At 42.7% G+C, this 23,805-nt stretch overlaps 1 protein-coding gene across 1 annotated transcript in view; it reads right to left on the reverse strand.

Moving 5' to 3' along the window:
- Positions 1-3,060: 3,060 nt before the first annotated feature.
- The window catches only part of CUBN (cubilin), a 313,379-nt gene continuing 292,634 nt past the window's right edge, over positions 3,061-23,805 (reverse strand). The window contains exons 61-67 of the mRNA XM_008056348.2: positions 21,256-21,418; positions 20,705-20,901; positions 16,973-17,120; positions 15,226-15,407; positions 9,076-9,241; positions 6,715-6,950; positions 3,061-3,168 (exon numbers count right to left, since the gene is read on the reverse strand). Coding sequence (XP_008054539.1) covers positions 3,061-3,168; positions 6,715-6,950; positions 9,076-9,241; positions 15,226-15,407; positions 16,973-17,120; positions 20,705-20,901; positions 21,256-21,418 — 1,200 coding nt within the window. The remainder of the gene's footprint in view (positions 3,169-6,714; positions 6,951-9,075; positions 9,242-15,225; positions 15,408-16,972; positions 17,121-20,704; positions 20,902-21,255; positions 21,419-23,805) is intronic.

Genomic DNA, 23,805 nt, shown 5'->3' on the forward strand with positions numbered 1-23,805 from the left:
TCTGTAACCCCGGAGGGTCATTGGGTGGTTTCAGAATCTTCTCAGTCACAATTAATCAATCATGTCCACCTGTGATCTGTCTGCATTTGGCAAAAGTAGGGGTAACAGCAGGCTCACAGTGACAGTTTATCACTCAGAGGAAAACCATTCAATATTTAACAATTTTGGGGACACTCAAGAAACCGTATCTTCAAAGAACACATAGTTTAATGGGGGGATGCTAAATGTATGCAATTAAATATGATTTTTTAAAGTAACATATTTTAGTTGCTTACAAAAATTGCTATGAAAACACCAAAAAGGAAGAAATTAATCCCTAATGATAAGATTTGGGAAGCTACATGCAGGTCATAGCTTTCAGCTTAACCATAAAAAATGGATAAGATATTTAAAGGAAAAGATAAAACAGCCTTAGTATATACAAGTGTGAAAGGAAAGACCTAGCACAAGGAAAGAAAAAGGGAGTATTCCAGGAATATGGAATAGTTTTGTACAGCTCTTCTCTAGGGTACATGGGAAGGTATATTAAGCAAGAAAGCTAAAAAGGTGTGCCAAGATATAGATGCAGAAGACCTTGTACACAAGGCCAAAAAGTTAGAATTTTTTTTCTGTAAGTTGTAGGGAGCTGCTGAAGGCTTTTGGGCAGAAAATGGAAAGAATAAGAGCTACGCCTCATAAAAAGAAATCTGCTGGTAGTCTCAAGGACAGAGGAGAGGTGAAGAAGAGATTGGTTAGGAGAGCCCAAGTTTCCCTAGGACATTCATAGCATGATGAAAGGGAGGGACTACGTGACAGTAATACACCTTGACAATCCCACAGGATTAGGGGACGGAAAAGAGAAATATCTGAGCTAGAAGGGGCTGTAGAATCACAGCTCCAATTACACACACACACACACACACACACAGAAGAGAAGCTGATTTTCTTGGGGAGAGATACAAGATGAGAGAGAGTTTGGTCATGTGGAATAAGAAGAGTGAGCACACTTACGTGGTCCTCTACAGCAGGCAGCTGGGATGGGGTCTGAGGCTCAGGCAAGAAATATGGAATAGAACTGAATGGACCCTGGGCCAGGTGTGGTGGCTCACACCTGTCATTCAAGCACTTTGGGAGGCCGAGGTGGGAAGATTGCTTGAGCCCAGGAATTTGAAACCAATTTGGGCAACATAATGAGACCTCGTTTCTAAAAAAAAAAAAAATCAGAAAAATTAGCCGGGCATGCCTGTAATCCCAGCTACTTTGGAGAATAAGGCAGAAGGATCGCCTGAGCCCAGAAGGTCAAGGCTCCGGTGAACCATGATCATGCCACTGCATTCCAGCCTGAGCAACAGAGTGAGACGTGACTAATAAATAAATAAATAAATAAATAACCCAAACCCTGGCAAAAGAAGGACTAATCAAGAGAGAACCGACCCGCAAAAGGAGTAATGAATGCAGACAGAATGCTATGGAATTGATGATACATGCGATGGATGAAAAATCATCAAGAAAGTGAAAAATGTCAGAGATTCAAGAACCAGGAGACCATGGGGTCCTGGGAGTGAATGAAAAAAAAAAAAGGCTCAGTATGGCCAGGAAAAATGGAACTTTGGGGCAAATGGAAGGGAAACAGAATTCAGAGGTCACGGCAAACTTCTCAATAGTCAGGGCAAGGTCTTGGGAGAATCTCAGACTGACTTAGGGACATGACATAAGATGAACATAGGTTAGATCTGGGCCTGGCCTTGGAGGAGTGTGCATGGAAAAGCAGGCATGTTGGTATGGTGGGGAGGTGAGTTGAGCTACTCAGCAAAAACACAGAAGCTAACATTTACTGATTACTTAATATGTACCAGGTATTGTTCTGAAGGCTTTACAGGTATACACTCGTTTAATCATAGCAACCCTAAGAGACAGATAAAGTAGTCCATTATAGAAACTGAGGCACAGAGAGACTAAGTAGCCACTTAACTAGTAGAGTTAAAATTCAAACATAGGCAGCTTGACTCCCGAGTTCATATTCTGGAATGGGGATAATGAAAATGCCCTAAAATTGACTGTAGTGATGATGAGTACACAACTCTGAATCTACTAAAACCCACTGAATTGTATACTTTAGGCAGGTGAATTGTATAATGTGTTTATTATATCAATAAAACTGTTACCAAAAACACGTTTGTGGGATTACAGGCCTAGTGCGGTAGCTCATGCCTGTAATCCCAGCATTTTGGGAGGTCACGGTGAGACGACTGCTTGAGCTCAGGAGTTCAAGACCAGCCTAGGTGAGACTTCATCTCCATAAGAAGAAAAATAAATTAGCCAGGTGTGGCAGTGTGCGGCTATAGTCCCAGCTACTCTGCAATATATATATATATATATATAATATATATATATTATACTTCATATGCCAAGGGTGCCAAAAAACATATACACATTTTAAAAGATTTTAAGAAATGCTCGCCATAATCAGAAGTGTCTGGATGCTGATGGTAACCACTTTGAGCACCTCTTATAACTGCAGAAGTCAAACATGACTTGTATTCATCTTACTGAGTATTACAATTTCAGTAGTTTTTGCCTTTCTGAAAATGTGTGTGCACTGTTTGGGCATCCTCTGTATATTACACTTCACCAAAATGTGAACATTCAACCTGAAAATTTATATATACCCCACAGTGAAAGACAAAGTTTTAATGAGTCAAAAATTAATGCAGCATAATTTTGTACAATTCAGTAATGTTTATTTTCCCTAATTTGACATTCACAATGAAAATCATACTTCTCCATTATCATTAACTATTTAAATATGTACATCACATATGCCATAATTATTTCCAACTCTTTAAAAGCTTTTTTAAATTCCAGTTTAAAATATTAGAGGAATGAAACACACAATCAAGACTAAAGAAGCTATATTCTACTTTCATAACTATGTACACATATTTATTCCATACTTGCATTGGTGCATAAAAGTTCAGCTTCTTCTTGGTAGTGCAGGCAGGGGTCATGAATACAGATGGTGGAGTCCTGTCCAGAGTGATGCAGAGTCAGAGTGCTGAGAGAATGCAGCACATTAGCCATTCAGCTGGTCCACATTAGCTGGAATGCGGACGGGCGCGCTGCATAATCAGCGTGAAATTTTATGAAGACCCGATTTGAGGATGCCACAAAAGGAGCTATGCTAGTGTCCTAAAATTGAAAAAAAAGTAACAAATTATCATTTTCACGGATTTGCACATTTTTCTAGAAATGTTAGCCTAGTAAAATAGTACTGTGTGAAGAAGCTTTATAGAATTTACAGTGAACATGCATGTATTTCTACAAGGAACCTTGTAAAGAATGACTGCAGACACTTTACAAAGTAATATTGCTGGGCTTGGGGAGTTGAGGGGAAGTGGGGAGTGACTACTCATGGGTGCAGGGCTTCTTCCTGGAGTAGTGAAAATGTCCTAAAATTGACTGTGGTGATGATGAGTACACAACTCTGTGAATCTACTAAAACCCACTGAATTGTACACTTTAAGCAGGTGAATCAGATAGTGTGTGAATTATATCTCACTAAAACTGATACCCAAAAAATCTGAAGCCAAGTGCCATAGCTCATGCCTGTAATTCCAGCATTTTGGGAGGCTGAGGTGGGAGGACTGCTTGAGCAATGGGAGGACTGTTCAAGACCAGCCTAGGCGAAACTTCACCTCTACGAGAAGTGAACAAATAGCCAGCCTAGGCGAAACCTCACCTCTACGAGAAGTGAACAAATTAGTCACGTGGAGGAGCACACTTATAGTCCCAGCTACTCAGGAGGCTGAGGCAGTAGGATTGCCTAAGCCCAGGAATTGAAGGCTGGGGCGAGCCATGATTGTACCACTGTACTCCAGTCGGGTGGCAGAAAGAGACCTCAACTCAAACAACAACAAATTTGAACTTATTCAAGTTTGTACTGAAAATTAAATTTTTCCGAAAGAACATATTTCTAACTAAAATGATAAAACCTTCTTGGATTTTACTTTCTTATCTTTCTGTGAAACCATGTATGTTTGTATGTGTGGAGAGAATGGATGAGTCTCAGTTTTCTCTCATTTTCTATTCATTCATTTGGCAAACATTTACCAAGGTACTGCCATGCTGCATGTATTGTTCTTAGCACTAGGGATATTTTTTAAAAAGTGAACAAAACAGAAGGAAGCCCTACTCACAGGTAGCTTATATCGTCAGGCTTTCCCGCCTCAGTCTATCCAAGAGTCATCAAGACAGACTTATTTCCAAGACAGTTGATTATTAAAGTACATACAGGAGAGAGAATTTTTTTCCTAAGAGATATATCAAGGTGTATTCAATTTTTTTATTCTCAGGCACATCCACTTTTTATTTTCATTTCAATTAGCTCCCAAATTTTGACTTCTTATTCTATGTTGACAAACTAGTATGGACATAATAGAAGTTTTAAACTCTTCTGATTCCCCTTGTTTTTCCTGTTATTCTTTCATTTTCTAGATGTCCAGATTCCATGGCTGTGATACAAGACTACCCCATGGACACTGACATTTATTTTGTCATAACATAAAATATCTCCAAATCATGGGATGGTTTGTATTTTTATTAGCAAAATAAGGAGCAACTTCTGCTACTAATCAGTATGTAAACAAACTTTATGTTTTATACTTATGTTTTGCGTTTTGTAATTTATATTTATGTTTTGTTTTGTTTTTGTTTTGGGGGGAAGTTAGAGTCTCACTCTATCACACAGGCTGGAGTGCAGTGGCACGATCACAGCTCACCGCAGCCTTGACCAAATGGACTCAGGAGATCTTTCTGCCTCTGCCCATTGAGTAGCTGAGGCTTCCGGCATGCACCACCACACTCGGCTATTTTTATTTTTTTATTTTTTGTAGAGACAGGGTCTCACTTTGTTGCCCAGGCTGGTCTCAAACATCTGGGCTTAAGCAATCCTCCCGCCTCAGCATCCCAAAGTGCTGGGGCTGCAGGTGTGGGTACCTGGCCATTTATGTTTGACATTTATGAAATGTTAAAGAAAGCAGTAGTACCTTTAAGAAACAAAAAAATTACCCATTAAATTATATCCATAGTCATAAAAGAAAATGTAAAACTGGGAAAATACTGTGAACATCAACAGCTCGAAAAAACTGATGCATCTAGTTATAGGCTTCATTTAATGTGGCATTGGTTTAAATGACAGTCACTTTTCTCAGTGCCTCAGTTTGCCTTTGTCTGCAAAGTCCAGGATATACTTCTTTCCACCTCACAGGATTGTCACTGTGTGGATCAAATGGAGTTGTAGATTTGAAAGTCACTGAAAACCACAAACACATAAAAGCCATACAAATATAAAGTAATGCTATCATTAAAATTATCTCTTTTCCTCCCTTCTGAAATGTTTATGAATTTCAATGAAATGCCTTAGACCTAGTCAGCTTCTAAATCTGATGTGTGGCATGTTTTCTCAGGTCTCTCTTCCTGCAGGTTTCCCATGCATACCAGTGATGCAACGTCTACTGGTCCTGTGATCAACACTTCTCCCCCAAAATGTCACTCTGTGTATGAACAGAAAGCTACCAAAAAAGCTTATCAGAGTGTTGTCTGTAGTAGTGGAAATTTGGAGAGACCTAAACTTTTGCCCAGAGGGGCTTTGTGAAATAAATTCGGCTGCACCCATGCAGTGGAATGCCATCCAACAATTCAATATGATGCACCAGTGTAGAATATGATGTTTGTGACATATTGGTAAGTAGAAAAAACAAACAGTATAAAATATACATGCATTTGCAAATATAGTCAAAGAAAGGTGTTGGGAAGACTATATAGGAGAATTCTCAGAGTTAGGAAAATTCGTCTATTTGCTGATGTTTCTAAAAACAACATTTATTGATTTTTATAAATAATGTTATATTTTTAAAACTCTGGATTTCCAACTGATCTAATTCTCTGGTCGGTTTGGTTAGAAAACTTGAGTAAAGAACAGAACAATTAGAAACAAATACTCTCTCACCAACCACCATACTTCTGTTCCTGACAGTATCTACTTTCACATAAAATGAGAGAGTAGGAAGCGCAGATGCCTGCAATTCTGAGTCAATGTCAGATTCAAAGTCAATGTTTAGGGAAGATCTATTTCGTTAGAGCTTTACAAAAGCAATCATACCAGTCACCATTCCTTCAAAGAATTCCCACAATTTTCAGCAAGAAGTAGAAGAAATGGAGCCAGGTGTCCACATTTTCTAGTTCTATTTATGCAGGAGTAAACATGGATATTTAACACTGGGTGGTTTATTGAAATCACAAAGGGAGTTTTTAAAAACAACTCCCTGAAAAATTACGATTTAGTAGGTTTGGGTGAGAACCGGAAGTCTGTAATGATAAGTCACTCCCTAGGTGATTCTAATGCAGAGTTGACTTTGGCAACAATTATTAGTAATTTCAGGAGTGTCGCTTGAGCTCAGGGGTTCGAAGTTAACAGTGAGCTATGATCCCGCCACTGTACTCCAGCCTGGGTGACAGAGTAAGACCCTGTCAAAAATAAAAAAGTAAGTTAATGCAATGCCCACCAGATGGCACTCATGCTCACAAAATAGAAAGGAAAGTCAGAAAATCCACACTAAGACTGTAAAAGGTTTGCACTTTGTTATTTGCAGGCATCTACCTTTGAAAGTCTATACTCAGTTACTTTCATTGTCTAAGAATAACAAGTGGGAAACGAAAAATGTTTGTTTTACTCACTGCTCCACAGTATGGGCCCAAGGATGGGGCGTTGGCATTGGGGCCATCATAAAGGATGAGATAGTTCTGGACACAGTCTCCTGGGTCATCGATGCTGATGAAGTAAAAGCTGATGGTGACAAATCTTCCAGCAGAAGCAGTGAGGTTCCACTCGCAGTGAGTGTTGTTTGGGTACGTGCCTGGGTAGCCAGGGCTGGTGAATGTGCCTCTGTCCCCATGAAGAGTCCCACCACAGCCTGCAAGGAAGAAAGGCAGGAAATTTTTTTTTTTTTAATTTTTCATTTTAAAGATGTGGGGTATAATTCAGGGTTAGGTATACAAATGCTCATTATGCAGGTACCCCCTCTTCCCTGGCAGTTTCCCACTAACTGCCAATCCCTTTCTTATAGCATTGTGATAATTGTTCAAGGTCTGCTTATGAATGAGAACGTGTGGTACTCAGTTCTTCGTTTCTGTGATAGATCACTCAGTATTATAGACTCTTAGTCCATCAAAGTTGCTGCAAAGGTCGTAATTGTGTCCTTCCTTATGACAGGAAGTTTCATTCCACAAGGTATAAACCATCCTGTTGACTTTAGTATACATGGGAGACAGTAAGACTGGTTATTTTCTTAAAGTACCGAGATTTTGCTATATCCCTCCCCTCGTCACTTCCCCCTTCCCCTGTCCCCAACACATATTCCTTTCCCACATATCATGACCTAGGGACGATTTCCCTCAGGATTGTTCTATGAAAATTGTGAACTGAGAGCAGAGTGGAAAAAAGGCTGGGCATGGTGTTTCACGCCGGTAATCCCAGCACTTTGGGAGGCTGAGGCTAGAGAATCAATAATCGAGTCCAGGTGTTCAAGACTAGCCTGAACAATATAGTGAAACTTTGTTTCTTTAAAAAAAAAAAAAAAACCGACTGGGCATGGGGGTATGGACATGTAGTCCCAGTCTACTTGGGAGGCTGAGGCAAAAGAATCACCTGAGCTGGTGAGGTCAAGGCTGTGGTGAGCTGTGATTGTGCCACTGCACTCCAACCTGCAGGACACAGTGAGACCCTGACTCCCCTCCAAAAAAGAAAAAAGAAAAACACAGACTCTGGTACAGTCACTGTAGGATAGAGTCAAGTTGTTGTCTGTGTGCTTGGGATGGTGTAGAGAGCTCAGTATGCCCTGAGTTGATGATAATGATATGGTTAAGGTAAAATTAAAAGTAAAATTTAGGGCTGAACCAGAAGAGAGTGTGTTAATGTAGGTCGTGGCAGGAAGCACTTTATTGTAAAAGTGACCTTACCAGGCTAATAACTGACATACTTACAGTCACTTTAAATGTTGGTGTTTGACGTATTATGCTGTAGATATCGGTTTCTGTCCATGCTCCTGGCTCAGAACTCTCTAACCCTTGTTACAGTCTTTTGTTACAATGTCAGTGGATTTGGCCTGAGGGGCAGACTTCAGGATCAGAATCTCTCCCACCTTCTCCTGCTCCCTTTTCACCTGCTCCAGGCAGGACTCTGATCTTCCTTACCCACTGATGAGGGTCTTAAGACCCTCCCCATAGAGGGCCCTGCCCTATACACTGAGGGTGGGAATGCTGACATCATAAAGTTTCCTTTAAAAACCCCAGAGCACTAGATCGGGACCTTCCTGACAGCTGATCACAGGGAGGTTCCCGTGAGGGCTTGGAAGCTTTGCACCCTTCCCTATATTTGTGTCCCTTGCAACAATACCAGCAAACACGTTTCCCTGAGTTATGTGAGCCACTCCAGTAAATTAATCAAACCAAAAGAGGGGGGTCATGGGAACCCCAACCTGAAGCCAGTCAATCAGAAGTTCTGGAGTCCAGGACTTGAGATTGGTGACTAGGGGTTGTGGGGGGTGGGGGGGAGGGGGGAGGGAGTCTTGAAGACTGAGCGCTCATCTTCATTGGGATCTGACATTGTCTTCAGGCAAATAAGTGTCTAAATTAGATTAGAGGACACCCAGCTGGTATCCTGTGCTTGGTGGCAGGTTGATGATTGCGGTGTGAGAGCAGAGAGAAAAAGACTGCTTGGGTGTTTTTCCTAAGGCAGTGTTAGTCTGTTGAATGTGTTAATTTGTATATAAAAGCTATCATGATTTAGACAGCTATCTGTGGGGATCCAGATATCTGGCTAGATAGGAAGAAACCATCTGGCATAATTACAAAGTCCCTGGACTGGGAATTTAGTCCCACTTCCACTACAGCCTAGAGGGGCATTTTGGGCAACTCTGTAATCTTGACCGGGTACACAGATAGCTAAAAAGATAAGACCACTTCACTATCTTTTTCTATTAAACCCCTTATGTCTTTCTCATCTATGTTGCTTTTTCTTACAAAGTGCAAATGTTTTACCAGAGGGTGACGAGGTCCAGATGATCTCATATCCACGACTGGAGATGGCACTGTCACTCTGAAACCGCAGGTACAGTTCATTGTGTTGAGAGAAGACAGGATTTGGTAGCAGAGCTCCACAGTACTTGCCAAGTAACGGTGAATCGCTGCTACTTCCATTTCTTACCTTTAAGAGAAAGTCATTCATTATTAAACTTACGTGTTTTTTCTCCAATGTATCATGTCTATACATTAAAATATGAGACAATTTGAATGACAACCTTTTTCACAAAAGCTTTGTCTTTTTCCACACTTAAGAATGAAGGTGTGGCCGGTCTCAGTGGCTCAGCCTGTAATCCCGCGCCTTTGGGAGGCTGAGGTGAGTGGATTACCTGAGCCCGTGGGTTCGAGACCCGCCTGGGCAACGAGACCTCATCTCTACAATAAACCAAAAAATCAGCCGGGCGTGGTAGCGTATGCCTGTAATTCTGGCTACTTGGAAGGCTGAGGCGGAAGGATCACCAGAGCCCAGCAGGTCGAGGCTGCGGTGGCCGGGAGCGGCCACTGCACTCCAGTCTGGGTGACAGAGTGAGACTCCAACTCAAAAAAAAAAAAAAAAAAAAGAATGAAGATGTGGTGTTAGGACATACACATATGTTGGTTTCCATCTATGGTCCCTGGCTTATAACTCCCACAGCACTTGTAGTCTTTTGTTATAATGTTGGGGCACTTTAGGCCTCAGGAAACAGAATCCCTCTGACCTTCTGTCCTCCTCTTACCTGTCCAAGGCAGGGCTCTAATATGATTGTAGGTCAAAAGACCCTCATTCCAGAAAGGGTCCTGCCCCAAACTCTGGAGAAAGAAGAGGCCAAGAAAAATCTGGACAGACCTAATTGGGCCCCACTCTGTCTATTAGTATGAGAGTGGACCCTTTTTGTCCAATCACATTTCTACATGGTTGTCAATCAGCCCTATATAATGAAGCCTCCATAAAAACCAAAGAGGACAGGGGTTGGGAGTTTCCAGATAGTTTCCAGTTCCTGGAAGGCGGTGCCCTGGGAGGGCATAAAAACTCCATGCCTCTTCCCCTAACCCACACCCTATGTATCTCTTCATCTGTATGCCTTGTAATATCCTTTATACTAAACCAATAAACTTGTTTCCCTGAGTTCTGTGAGCCACTCCAGCAAATTAATCAAACCCAAAGTGGGGGATTGTGGGAACCCCAACTTGAAAGCAGTATGTCAGGAGTTCCAGAGGCCTGGACTTGCGACTGATGTCTAGAGGGCGCAGGGGAATCTGATACTTTAGGTAGATAGAGTCGAAACTGAATTGGAGGACACCCTGCTACTGTCTGAGGCTTGGCATGTGGGGAAAACCCCCACGTTTGGTCACAGAAGTCTTCTTCTATATTGATGATTGCTGTGTTGATGTGTGTGCAGAGGGGAAAACATAGCTCTAGGAAGTTTTTCCCTGAACAGAAGGGTTTTCTGAAAATACACACAGAAGCCACCTTCACTTGCAAAGGGGAAAAATGTTCCATCTACAAATCAAAAACCATTTGCATTTGCATTCAGAAACATCTGTCAACCTCCAGTACTTAAAACACCAGGGCACTGTTTGTATACACTGATCCTACAGCCTTAACTTCAGGGAAACATTTTGAAAAATGTAAATTTTTAGACGGTTGGGATGGGGTGTAATGTTGCCACCTCTGATTACCGTCAACAATTATACTTCATTCATTGTAGTGTGTGTGTGTGTGTGTGTGTGTGTGTGTGTGTATTTCCCATTGAGAATTACTTGGCTGTAAAGGGCCTACGAAAATAATACATTGTGCAAAGTATAATCAACCTCAGAAAAAAAGGAATTTCTATATGGGAAAAGAACACAATTCCGTAGATCTGTGCAGTTTCTGACTGGTGTTAAATGTATTTTATTTTATTTTATTTTATTTTATTTTTTTTAACTGGGGTACATTTATTTCCTCCTAGGCCTGGCAGGCTGGGGCTTAAGTGTATTTTAAAAACCCATTCTGAAGCCATGTCGCTTTTTTGTTCCAGCTTACAGCCTGAAGTAGACACACATGAAAACAGGAAGCGAGTCGCCTGTCAGGGGAAGGGGCACACACTGAGACCTCAGCCCCTCCCTGTCCGCCAGCCTGGCTCCTCCTGTGTGTTCACAACCAGCAACACTCCCTGCAGGATTGTTGACACTTCCTAAGGAAAAGTTACACAGGTAATGTGTAGCAGGAAGCAGCCCGACATGAACAAGCACTGCCTTTATTGACCTATGTATTCCAAGTCTCTGCTGTTTCTCCATTTCCTTTATGATGCCATAGTTTAAAATGTGATGGATCCGGTTGTTTTAAGTCGCAGAGTTTGTTCAGAGTTCTACTGGACTGTGTTGATCGGGAGATTTCCTTCTAGGTCTATGTTGTAGCCAATGGGAGAGAATGAAGTCTTTTTGGGATTATTCTGCTAAATGTTCAAAATGGCCCTGCCATAGATAGAGTAACTGGTTATTTACCAGTAGATCAGAAGGCTGCCATGTTTAAGACCTGCCACCATCATACTCTTGAGTTTGGGTCTTTTCCCCACTGGGCCTTCTTTTTGTTTGGGTTGGTTGGGTTTTGAGTTGGGGTCTCACTCTATTGCTCAGGCTGGAGTACAGTGGCACGAGCATAGCTCACCAGTCTCAACTTCCTGGGCTCAAGCAATCCTCCCATCTCAGTTTCCTGTAGATGGGACTACAGGTGTGCACCACCATACCCGGCTAATTTTTTTGTTTTTGTAGAGATGAGGTATCACTATGTAGCTCAGGCTGGTCCTAGACTCCTGGGTTCAGAGATCCTTCTGCCTCAGCCTCCCAAAGTGCTAGGATTACAGGTATAAGCCACAACCCACGGCTCCTCTGGGTCCTCTTTTGAAATGCTGAGGATTACAAGTGTGGTCTAGACCTTGGCCTTTACCTGTTAGTAATGCAATCAGAATCCTCAATCTGGAATTTCCGTTCCCATTGCAGTTAAATGAAAGGAATGCTGAGGCTTCCTGGCACAGCTGCCAATAACCTGTACCCAAGGACCTTCCCACCGAAAGCCAGACGCAGCCACACTTTACAGGCCTGAGCAGTGGTTTCCTCTCTTTACTATTGGACAGGAAGTTTCAGGTCTATTATATTGCGTAAAGAAGGTCAGTGAGGAGGAGAATTTCCTTCTCAGCATCCAGCAGGCAAATGGCAAATGCTACCTCTGCTCAATAACGGCCCTCTCAGCTGGAGATTTGTTAAGAGTCATTGCACCCTATCCTTTCTCCATGTATCCACCTCTCTCTAGTTTCTGGTTTACACTCCATGTATCTGGATTTCCATGGTGGGGAGCAACTTGGATCCAGGTTTAATAACCTGGCTGTCACAAACAATACTGTTTTTCTCTTCATTTCCTTCCTGTTATACACATTTCCTTTCATTTTCATTTTCTGTTATTCCATTTCTTTTTTCCTTTTTTGTTTTTGAGTCAGGGTCTCACTCTGTCACCCAGGGTAGAGTGCAGTGGCATGATCACTGCCGCCTTGACCTCCTAGAATCAGGTGATACTTCTGCCTCAGCCTCCTCAGTATCTGGGGCTACAGGCATGCACCATCACACCCAGCTAGCTTTTTATTTTTTATTTTTTTGTAGCAATGAGGACTTGCTGTGTTGCTTAGGCTGGCCTCAAACTTCCAGGCTCAAGCCATCGCCACTGAAAGTGGTCTCCGAAAGTACTGGGATTACAGGTGTGAGCCACTATGTCCAGCCTGTCATGGCAATTATTTTTTATAAAAGGCATGAGCTCCTCCTGGGTGTTATTTTTTGTACCATATGTTGATTAGTAGAGGATTTAGATTAATTTCCTATGGGAGAGCTTTCCAGGATAATAAAACTGCACTATCAGGAATCATGTCGAAGTGGCATCCATATGCAAAGGAGGCCAGAACACCATTTCCTGCCAGGTCAAGAATCACCAACTGGGTACACAAGGCAGCAGCAGCCCTGGAAGCCAAATCAGATGAGAAGAGGGTTGCAGGTGGGAAAAGAAAGAAGGCTGTGGGTGTTAAGAAGCGGAAGAAGTCCGGGCATGGTGGCTCAAGCCTGTAATCCCAGCACTTTGGGAGGCCAAGGCAAGAGGATTGCCTGAGCCTGCGGGTTCGAGACCAGCCTGGACAACTTGGCTAGACCTCGTCTCTACAATAAATCAAAAATTAGCCAGGCATGGTAGCATATGCCTATAGTTCCAGCTACTTGGAAGGCTGAGACAGAAGGATCTCCAGAGCCCAGCAGGTCAATGATGGGGTGGCTATGAGTGTGCCACTGCATTCCAGTCTGGGTGAAGGAGTAAGACTCCTACTCAAAACAAACAAAAAAGAAGCAGAAGAAGCCTTTGGTGGGAACAAAGACTGTAGCTACCAAGAAATTAGCAGCTGAAAAAGGGCAGGAAAGCATCCTGCCACAGAAGAAAAGACACCTGCTGCAGAAACTCTTACATCTGTTTATTCTTGATTTTACTCTGTCACCCAGGTTGGAGTGCAGTGGCAGCTGGCCGCAGCCTTGACCTCCTGGGCTCAAGCAATCCTTCCACCTCAGCCTCTCTAGTAGCTGGGACTACAGGTGCGTGCCACCATGCCCAGATAGTTTTCTGGTCTTTTTGTAGAGACAAGGTCTTGCTGTGTTGCCTAGGCTGGTCTTGAACTCCTGGCCTTAAGCAATCCTCTAGACTCAGAAGGTCAAATCATTCTGGACAGCATACTTAGAATAAAGACCTGATCAAAGAGGCAGTGAGGAAAAAATGGAAACAAATAAAACTCCATTTCTGGAGTACAGAAGCAATCAAACTTTTTGGAAACCTTACCGGAGACCTTCGTGTATGTGAAACAAAGCCAAGCTAGAGAGCCTTAGTAAGACTTAGATTTAAATTCCATTCACAGAGAAATTCAGCATCTGTATGTTCTTAAGTCTTGTGTACCACCTCAGTTTCTTTCCGAAGAATGAATAGATTTGTAACAACTTGCAGAGGACACATCCCTGTGAGCGCTGAGGTTTTTCTGGCAAAACACAGGTGCCATGCATTGGGTCTGCGTCAGTTGGAGGCTTGATCAGAATATCTCCTTTCTATGAATGGTGATGTTCATATTCCTTCTTACCTAGATAACGCAGGTTATCTAGAGCAGAAAGGACCCAGAAGGTGCTATTTTGGGAGTACTGGAGAACCCCAAAGGGGCAAGCCCACGAGGGGCATGGCTCTGCCCACTCCAGGTACAAGGGGGGCTTCTCTCTCAGTGTGTCTTGAGGGTGGGAGGAGAATGGGCAAATCACAAAGCTGGTTCTTTGTTCAAATTAGAGCTCTTGAGTTGTGGTGGTGAAGGAACGGCAGAACACTTACTCGAAATCCTTTTTTTTTTTTTAGTTAGAGTCTCCTTCTGTTGGCCCGGAATAGAGTGCAGTGGCACACTCATGGCCACCCCAGTGTTGACCTGCTGGGCTCCGGTGATCCTTCCCCATCAGCCTTCCAAGTAGCTGGAACTACAGGCACACACTACCACGCCCAGCTAATTTGTTTATTTATTTATTGTAGAGATGAGGTCTTGCCAAGTTGCCCAGGCTGGTCTCAAACCCACGGGCTCAGGCAATCCCAAAGTGCTTGACCTCCCAAAGTGCTGGGATTACAGGCTGAGCCACGGAGCCTGGCATTAAGTCTAAATCTTAGTAGACAAATTATTTAGTATCATTCTGTTTCACTTTTATCTTTAAACAAACACATTTCCCCAAGTCAGAGCGATCATCCACCTCCAAAATCAGCATCCTGTACTTGAACCTCCCTCTGGTCCTTCCAGATCCCAGGTCCCAACTCACATATTACCCTCTTAAAGAGGGCTTGTTCCCAGACTGAGTCACGGGACCCTAACCGTGCTGGATTCAGTCCTCACCACACTGTTTTATAATTGGCTGTCCCTATTGGTATTTCCAGTGTCTGGACTGGTGCTTGGTACATGTTGAGAGAATGAAAGGACAGTGAATAAATCAATGAAATGAATAAGGTCACATAGGATTAGTGGCACAAGAGAAAAAAGTGGGAGATATTAAATGATCCATCGACTATTAAATAATTCATTTAAATGATATTCAAATACACATTACCTCCAGGAAATCATGTCTACATTCACTTGAGTTCTCGATGCCAAATGAATGAAAAAAGAGGGAAATCGTATAGTTCTGCGGAGCTGTGAGAGTAACGTTGCAATCCATGTTATTGTTGTAATTATCTGGCCATCCGGGGCTCTTCAAATTGCCAAATGCCTTCTTATATTCTCTGTTGCAATCTTAGAGAAAAATTCATAATTAGTGCATGCATCCAAATATTTAGTGCGTTTTCAACTTGATAGAAATCATTCAAAAAGATTATTAGATTTGAACAAATTTCAGATTAAAAAAACAATCCAGCCTCTTTGTTTACCTTTGAGGTAACTGAGACCCTGAGAAGTGTAGTGAATTGCACATTGAGCAATTGTGCATTGCAGGAACTTGTTGACATGAAACACTCCCGTGTGAGCTATGACAGAAGAGTGTGCTCCTTTGAAGATGAATATTCTAGCACCCTTTCAACTTTTCTGACCACATTGAGGCGGAGGTGGCTGGTGTTTAGACTCTTTTAGACTTAAAGGCTCTATCTCCAACACAGAGTTTTGCATGACGATTTCCCTTTAAATTCTTTGGTGAGTTATTTGTTCTGATAGAACTGGCAAAGTGTTGTTTTTACCATTTTGGGGTAAAAAAACAACAAAAGTATTTTTATATGTTTTAATCAAAGGCAGCTTTAATTTTAATCAAGTTCAAAGTAAAGATTAAATAAAGTGTTCTGAAATTAAACTTCTCAGTTATAGGAATCTGGAAACCCTTTCAAGACTTCTTGGTTTTTACAAAACAATTTTCTAAGATATCTTGAGTCCTAATTTTGTGAATATCCTAAAAACTACTGAAATAAAAACTTTAAGTGGATAAATAGCATAATATGGAAGTGAGATTTTCATAAAGCTTTTGTAAACATATACTCATATATAGAGACATATAGACATATATAGATTCCTAAATGTGGTCAAGTGCATGATTCATAAAATAACTGGTATATTTTTAATTTAACTACACAGATTTTGAAGTATGAGGGGGAACCCAGAAGACCAGAATTATTTTTTGGAGGGTGAACTCCTTGTAATACAGGCTTCCCTTGATAGGTAAATGTTCTAGGGACCCATGGGCATCAGTGTACCAGTTAGCGTTGTCGTGAGAGGCTTCAGTCAGGTTCAGTGAGTTGTTTTTTTTTTTTTTTTTTTTTGAGATTCTTTCAGTGTGCTTGCTCATTTTCTGATGGATGATTTACAAGTGTACCTGCCCTCTCACCCCGAGCGACTTTTTTTTTCCCCTGAGAAAAAAGTCCTCAAAGGGAAATGTTTTGCCAACATGGAAGAGGTGGATAAAAAAGCAAAAGCACCAAAAGGCATCAGAATGGAGGGTTCAAAAACTGGCTTCAGCAACGGAAAAAGCCTCTCCGTAGGTGTATTTCATCGGACAGAGAGTACTCTGAAGGTAACTGAAGTTTAAACATGTAAGAATAAATACATAATTTTTTATAAATAAATTCCATTTTTTTGAGGGGGTCTCCCCTCATACTTGCTAGTATTCTAAGCATTTTACTTAGTATTAGATTATCTTTACCTCTTCAGAAACCAGCTTCAGCAATTTGCTAAACTGGGCCTGGGTAGTTAAGAGCTTTACCTCAGCTGGGTGTGATTTTCTTGAACAAACCCTAATTGACTAACAGGGGTCGACTCCATCAATAATTGTAATGATAGCAGTTTGTTTGAATCAAAGGTGAAGTTTCAGGACTCACCTGCAATCTGATAGGTAAAATTTATTCTAGAGTTTCTGCTTAAAACTCCAGATTTGAATATAACCATTGCAGTACTCATCGAAGAATAAAACGCTGGCACAGCTGACGTGTTTCGGCCACAGAACTGAATTCCAGGATTTCCATGACTCTGAAATGAAATGGAAACCAAGTCACGTTAGATGTAGTTTCAGAAGAGAACAGGCAACAGCAGAAACGAATTAAACTGCATATAAAAGTCTGGCTTAAATATTCAGCCAGGGAAACTAGGTCTAGTGCTTGAAGCGCCCTCCCTCAAGACTCACCTTGACCTTGGAATTGACACACGTCCCACTTTTCCAGAGGGGCGGGATGAGGGGAGGCAAAATTTCTGCTGAAACCACAATCACTTCCCTGCTGAAAACAGGACCCCTCTGCTCTCATACGGCCTCACGACAGAGGGCTGTGTTGTTGAGCTGAGCACAAGGCTGTTCGTGCTCACTGCAATTCTCCTGCTGGGACTTTTTCCATCATCCTGAATTCCATAAGCCTAACCCAACACCACCACCCTGATCTAGCCCGTGCTGCCCCTTGGCTAATCTAACCAGAGTGACTGTGCATCCTCCAAGACAGCTGGTACCTGTAATGAGGTCCCTGTTCTTTGTACCGCTTAGGCGGCTCCCATCATCTCTCAAATGCATGGGGTAAATTCAGTCAAACCTGTATCAGTTCTTGTATAAAAACAACTTGTAAGCCGAGTGTGGTGACTCACGCCTGTAATCCCAGCACCTTGGGAGGTGAGGCAGGAAGATTGCTTGAGGACAGGCGTTCGAGACTAGCCTAGGAAACATAGCAAGACCTCATCTCTACAAAAAATAAAAAATTAGCCAGGCGTGGTGGCACATGCCTATAGGCCCAGCCACTGGGTAGCCTGAGGTGGAAGGATCACCTGAGCCCAAGAGATCAAGGTTGCAGTGAGCTGTGGTTATGTCACTGCACTCCAGCCTGGGTGACAGAGTGGAGACCCCAACTCAAAAAAACACAAAACGGCCGGGCTCGGTGGCTCAGCCTGTAATCCCACGCCTTTGGGAGGCTGAGGTGAGTGGATTGCCAGAGCCCGCGGGTTCGAGACCCGCCTGGGCAGCGAGACCTCATCTCTACAATAAATTTTAAAAAATTAGCCTGGTGTGGTAGCGCACGCCTGTAATTCTGGCTACTCGGAAGGCTGAGGTGGAAGGATCACCGGAGCCCAGCAGGTCGAGGCTGCAGTGACCAGGAGCGGCCACTGCACTCCAGTCTGGGCGACAGAGACTCCAACTCAAAAAAAAACACAAAAAATCCACAAAACGCTAAAACAAACGAAAGCAACTTGAACTACAGTCCAGATATCTGCTCCTTCTCAGTCACAGGTATGCCTCTAACACCTGCAGCTCTTGGACACCTACTGAAAGGCCGCGCCCCGTTGCTTCTTGCAAGCACTCCTGAACTGGTCTTTCCAGTCCCTCCTCCCCCCTGCCTCCTGCCATTGGTCCTTTCCTAGCTTCGTCTGTTGCAGCCAATGAACTTTAGTTGCATTGCTAACCACCCCCTGCATATATCCCGAGTCTTTCCACTTTGTAATGGTCTTAGCAAAACCTGGGTCTCCAGTAGTCTCCTGGTGGAGGTCATTCTTTTCACAGGCTTCATCGTTCATTGGTGGGGGAGGCTGGGGCATGGGAAGCTTTCTCCACGTTCCTTGCTGCAGCCTTCATCCTCACCTCAAAGCTAGTTCTCCTTTGAGGGTCTCTTCATCTGGCCAAAGATACCCTTTGTTCCTTCTCTTCATCCTTACTTATGTTCTTCTTGGTTAGTTCCCTTCGTTTATAAACACTTGTGGTGTCTTATAGCTCTTAGTAATTTTCTGAACCTCGTTTCCTTACTGAATCCTTGGAGGCTGCAGTGATTTTATTTTACTGCAGGGTACAATTCAGGATTAGGTAGATAAATGATCATCATACAGGGAAAGTTTGGGCCTCCCTGTGGTTCCCACTTCGCCTGGTTTGAGATCATGTACTCTAATTGATGTTATGTGACTCACCGCCACCCCCTTCCCCCAGCAGTGTTCCGTTACTGCCAATCCCTTTCTTATAGTATTCGTGTTCAGGGTCCGTCTTGAATGAGGTTTCAGCAATTTTACAGACAAGTCATGAAACATCCCAACTTTGTACTCTTTGTAACCTGTGACTTTCATCTCTCCCCTCTGTGGGTGCCTACTTCAATGTCAGCTCTCTGCCTCACCCCTCTGTAACGGTCCCACCACCTAATCCTTTCCAGGTCTTCCAACTAGGCTTTTCTTTTTGATCTTGGCCGCCTTGAGAATTCCAGCTTCTCCCAGCTCGTTAGTCAATTTGCTGTGTTTTCTTCCTACCTACCTGGACTGAAACTCTTTATTCTTTCCTTTACTCATTCAATTGAGAACATCCTTCAGGCATGACAAGTGCTGGGTCTTATTTGAGGCCAGCTCACCTGCTGTTATGTTCCAGAGTTGCCTGGTGTCCTGTAAGTAGCATTTTTTGTGCCTAGCTGGGTGGTCCACCCTGACACCAACCACCTCAGCTTCAAGAAAGAATGGTCATTTGAAACAGTTTTAACCCAAAGGGTCTTGTTCCACTTGACTCTAAGTCCTTCCAGTGAGGGTATCCTTGGGGAATAGAATTTTTTTCCTCAAAGCCACTACCAGTGGAATGATGACAACCTAGTATCTTGACCACCTTGGAAGCTAAGGATTTATCTCAGTGTCCATGTTTTTCACAAAACTCACAAGGTCAGTGTCTACTCAGCACCCAGCATTTCTCAGACCTCTCCACATTGGAGTCAGATGAACTGGACTCTTCTGTCCCCAGCAAGACCACTAGAGAACCAGGATACCCCATATTTATAAAAGGAGGACACTGAAAATGCCAAGGATGGTAGACAGGACTCCTTATTATTGCCAGGACATAAGACTTTGAACATGACATTCTTGGAATGAACTGGGGTGTAGCTCCCAGCTGCAGAGAGACCACCTGGATGTTCTCCCAAGTATCCCTCCTCAGTTCATGACCTCCCCCTTTACAGATTTTCCCTGGATAATGTCACAATCTCAACTCTCTGTCTGCATCGTGGCAATGCCCACATTTTTGAGCCTTCTGTCCACATCACACTTTTATGCCCAATTTTTTCCTCAACATCTTATCTCATAGGAAATTCAGTCTCAGCGTTTTAAAAATTCAATCAAGATAGTTTTTCTCTTTCTCCTCTCTTATCATACCATGAATATAATAGGCCTGCTGGACTGAGGCCAAATGGCCTCTTAACTGAGTCGCTTGTGTTCCGTGTTGACCCTTTCAGTTCAGCCTATATACAGATCTCAATAACTACAAAAGCATGGTCCATGGAGTTCTAGTGTTGGCGCTGGAACAGCAGAGATATTCCTCAAAAATTCAGGCAATGAGTGCTATGTGGGGAAATCAGACTCTAAGGATAAGCCCAGGAGTATGCACTTTTAATGAGACATCCAGATGACTCTCAGGCACATGAAAGTTTGAGAGCTCCTGACCTAGTTCATGTTTCTCAACATGCCCGAATGGAGGGCTATGTGTACACCTGAAAAACACATTAAGCTGGAAGTAACTGAGAATTTATTTAATCATGATTTAATAATTTATTTAATCATCACTTCAAGTGTTTTGAAAATTCTGGTGAAAATACAACTGCCATGCGTTCTCTAATTGTTACCTGTGGTGAGTCCTGAAACTCTAAGTAATCCTGAGCACAATCTTGAGAGCTCAGCTGTAATGCCCACACAGTGATCTTGACCTGCTGATGTGGGGGAGCTTCAATGACCCAAGTACAGATAGAAAATGGGTTTGATGAACCGGACAATGAAATATTTTGTGGGGTCCAAGTTGCATTATAAGTTCCACCACAAGGCACTGAGGAGAGAAGGGGAAAAAAAAGTACAAGACATTTTACTCACGTTTCATCTCACATAATCTTTAAAATGCTGTCTTCCCTCCCTTCCCAACCCAAAGGAGCTAGCTATATTTCTATCATGTTATTAAGAATTGGAGGTATAGGTCCTTGACTAAAGATTGTGTCAAATTTGTACCACAGATTAAATACAGATTAATCAACATGGTGTTTAGTAATTGACATTGCGCTCAGATAGTTATTAACATTGAGTTGAGTAATTAACATTAAGTTTAGATATAATAAGCCTAGTATTCATTTTAGTGCATCAACACACATCTATTTTGTAATATATTCAAATGCTTCAATTTACTCACTGTCCACGATGGTATATGTAGCGTTAAATCCTTCCCTTTCTAAAGTTAAGTCACTGACAAATTGAACCGTGAGGAAGTTACCAGAAGAGATAAAAGGAACAGGTATGGTGGAACCACAGAATGTTGCAGCCAAGTTGGCATTGGCACTATCCCCATCATACAACTGAAAAGAAAAAGTTCATTAGTTCACCATTATCCACAAAGAAGTTGCATATTTCACACTAAATTGGCTGGGAAGTCCCATAGGTCAAGATTAAGAATCTTTACATTGATGTTCTTTGAGCTGGTCTTAATTTAGGAACAGAATTGTAATTCCATTGATTATACTACAGTGTTCTCCAGTAAAAACCTGGCATGATTCCTAACATTTTTTTTTTTCTATTTGGGAAAGTAATAAATGGTTTTTTTAAAAAAGGGTCATTAGGGTCAACTCACCCACTGCCATCTCTCCTTCTGCTCCTACTGACACCACCCGATCTCCTGCCTGGATGATCACTGAAGCCTCCCAGGGAGCCCCCAATTCTGCTCTTGTCCCTTCTTAGTCTATTCTAAAAATGTCAGCCAGACGATAGTCTCAAAATACAAGTTAGACTAGGTCACTTCTCTGCTGAAAACCTTCCCGATGGCTTCCTGCACCCTCAAGATACAAGTTAAAGCCACCACAATAGCTCTTCAAGGCCTACTGGAACCTGCTCTCCTTCCTCCACCCAGACCGTTCTGATCTAATGTCTTATTTCTCCATTTTGTTCGCTCTGCTCCTTGAGCAAACCAGGCCTGCCCCTGCTCCTTGGCTATTGCATTTGCTGTTTCTTTTGCCTGAAATGCTCTTCCTTACATATCCACATAGTTTGTTCTCCTACATTCCTTCAGGTCCTTACTCAGATCAGTGACTCAGTAAGGTCTTCCCTTACATAAATTCTCCCAACATTCCTGTCTCCTTTCCTGCCTGATTTTTTTTCTTGGGAGCAAGTATTGCCTACATACTATATATTTAATTTCCTTCCTTCCTTCCCTCCCTGCTTCCTTCCTTTCTTCTTGCAGATGGGGTCTGGCTCTGTCACCCAGGCTGGAGTGCAGTGGTGCAATCATAGTTCACTGCAGCCTTGAACTCCTGGGCTCAAGCAAACCTCCCACCTCAGCTTCTCAAATAGTTAAGACTATAGGTACATGCCACCACGTCTAACTAATTTGCTCAAATTTTTAAAAGAGATCGGGGTCTTGCTATATTACCCACGCTGAACTTATTTCACTGTTTTTCCACCTGAAGAGAATGCGAGTTCTATGAAAGCAGATTTCTGTCTGTTCTGTCTGTTTTGCCATGTCCCCTGTTTTTAAAAGTGTGCCTGACACACATAAGGCACTCAATAAATATCTAATAAGCAAAGAGGTGCTTTCATTCTTCCCTCCCACTATCCACCCTCCCAAACCTGTTCTCCCCAAGTCTTCTTTATCTCAATCAATAGCTAAAGCCTAAAACTTTAGTTATCCCTGACTTCTCCCTCTCTCCCTCTCTCTCCCCTCACTATTCCATATCCATATCATTTTGCCTTCAAAAATAACTGGAGGGGCTCAAATAAACCTGGAATTTATTTTTAAATCGTATTTATTCTTACAAGTTTAAGAATGTTACATGTTTAAACTTCAGTCAAATACTTCATCAAGGTATTGATGCAATACACCTATCTAGATGCTTTTCCACTGCTCAAAACAGTTTATGAACTTGTCGATTTTGATGCCTTTTAATGCTTCTGCCTTTTTTTTTTTTCACCTCTTCTATATTGGCATAATGTTTCTCTTTGAGAGCTTTTTTCATCAGTAAAATAAACACAAAGTTTCTCAGGGCAAGATAAAGTGAATAAGAAAGGTAGGGCAGCTGGGCTCGGTGGCTCAGCCTGTAATCCCGTGCCTTTGGGAGGTTGAGGTGAGCGAATTGCCTGAGCCCGCGGGTTCGAGACCCGCCTGGGCAGTGAGACCTCATCTCTACAATAAATCAAAAAATCAGCCGGGCGTGGTAGCGCATGCCTGTAATTCCAGCTACTCGGAAGGCTGAGGCGGAAGGATCGCTGGAGCCCAGCAGGCGAGGCTGCGGTGGCTGGGAGCGGCCACTGCACTCCAGTCTGGGCGACAGAGTGAGACTCCAACTCAAAAAAAAAAAAGAAAGGTAGGGCAAAAACTGCTGAACACTCAGCACAGCATAGGCAAGAGCACTTGTAAATCACCCATCATGAAATGGGCAAACATGTTGAAAGACTCTCCAAAAACAATTCCCTGAAGCCATACGCAGCCTCTCTCAACAATGCTAGCTGGTACACTGATGCCCATGGGTTCATAGAATACTTACCTAGTGGGAAGCCTGTACTACATGGAGCCTGTCCTCCAAAAAATAATTTGGGTTTGTGGTGGGGCGGGGGGTCTCCCATCATATATCTCAGAGGCCTCCATCTCCATTGCTACCCCCATTGTCCTTCACCTTGACCACTGTTGGAGTCTCACTTGGTCGCCCAGACTGGAGTACAGTGGCCGCTCCCGGCCACCGCAGCCTCGACCTGG

Source organism: Carlito syrichta, unplaced genomic scaffold (assembly GCF_000164805.1).
Source record: "Carlito syrichta isolate Samal-C Ts95f unplaced genomic scaffold, Tarsius_syrichta-2.0.1 Scaffold302327, whole genome shotgun sequence".
NCBI lineage: Eukaryota > Metazoa > Chordata > Mammalia > Primates > Tarsiidae > Carlito > Carlito syrichta.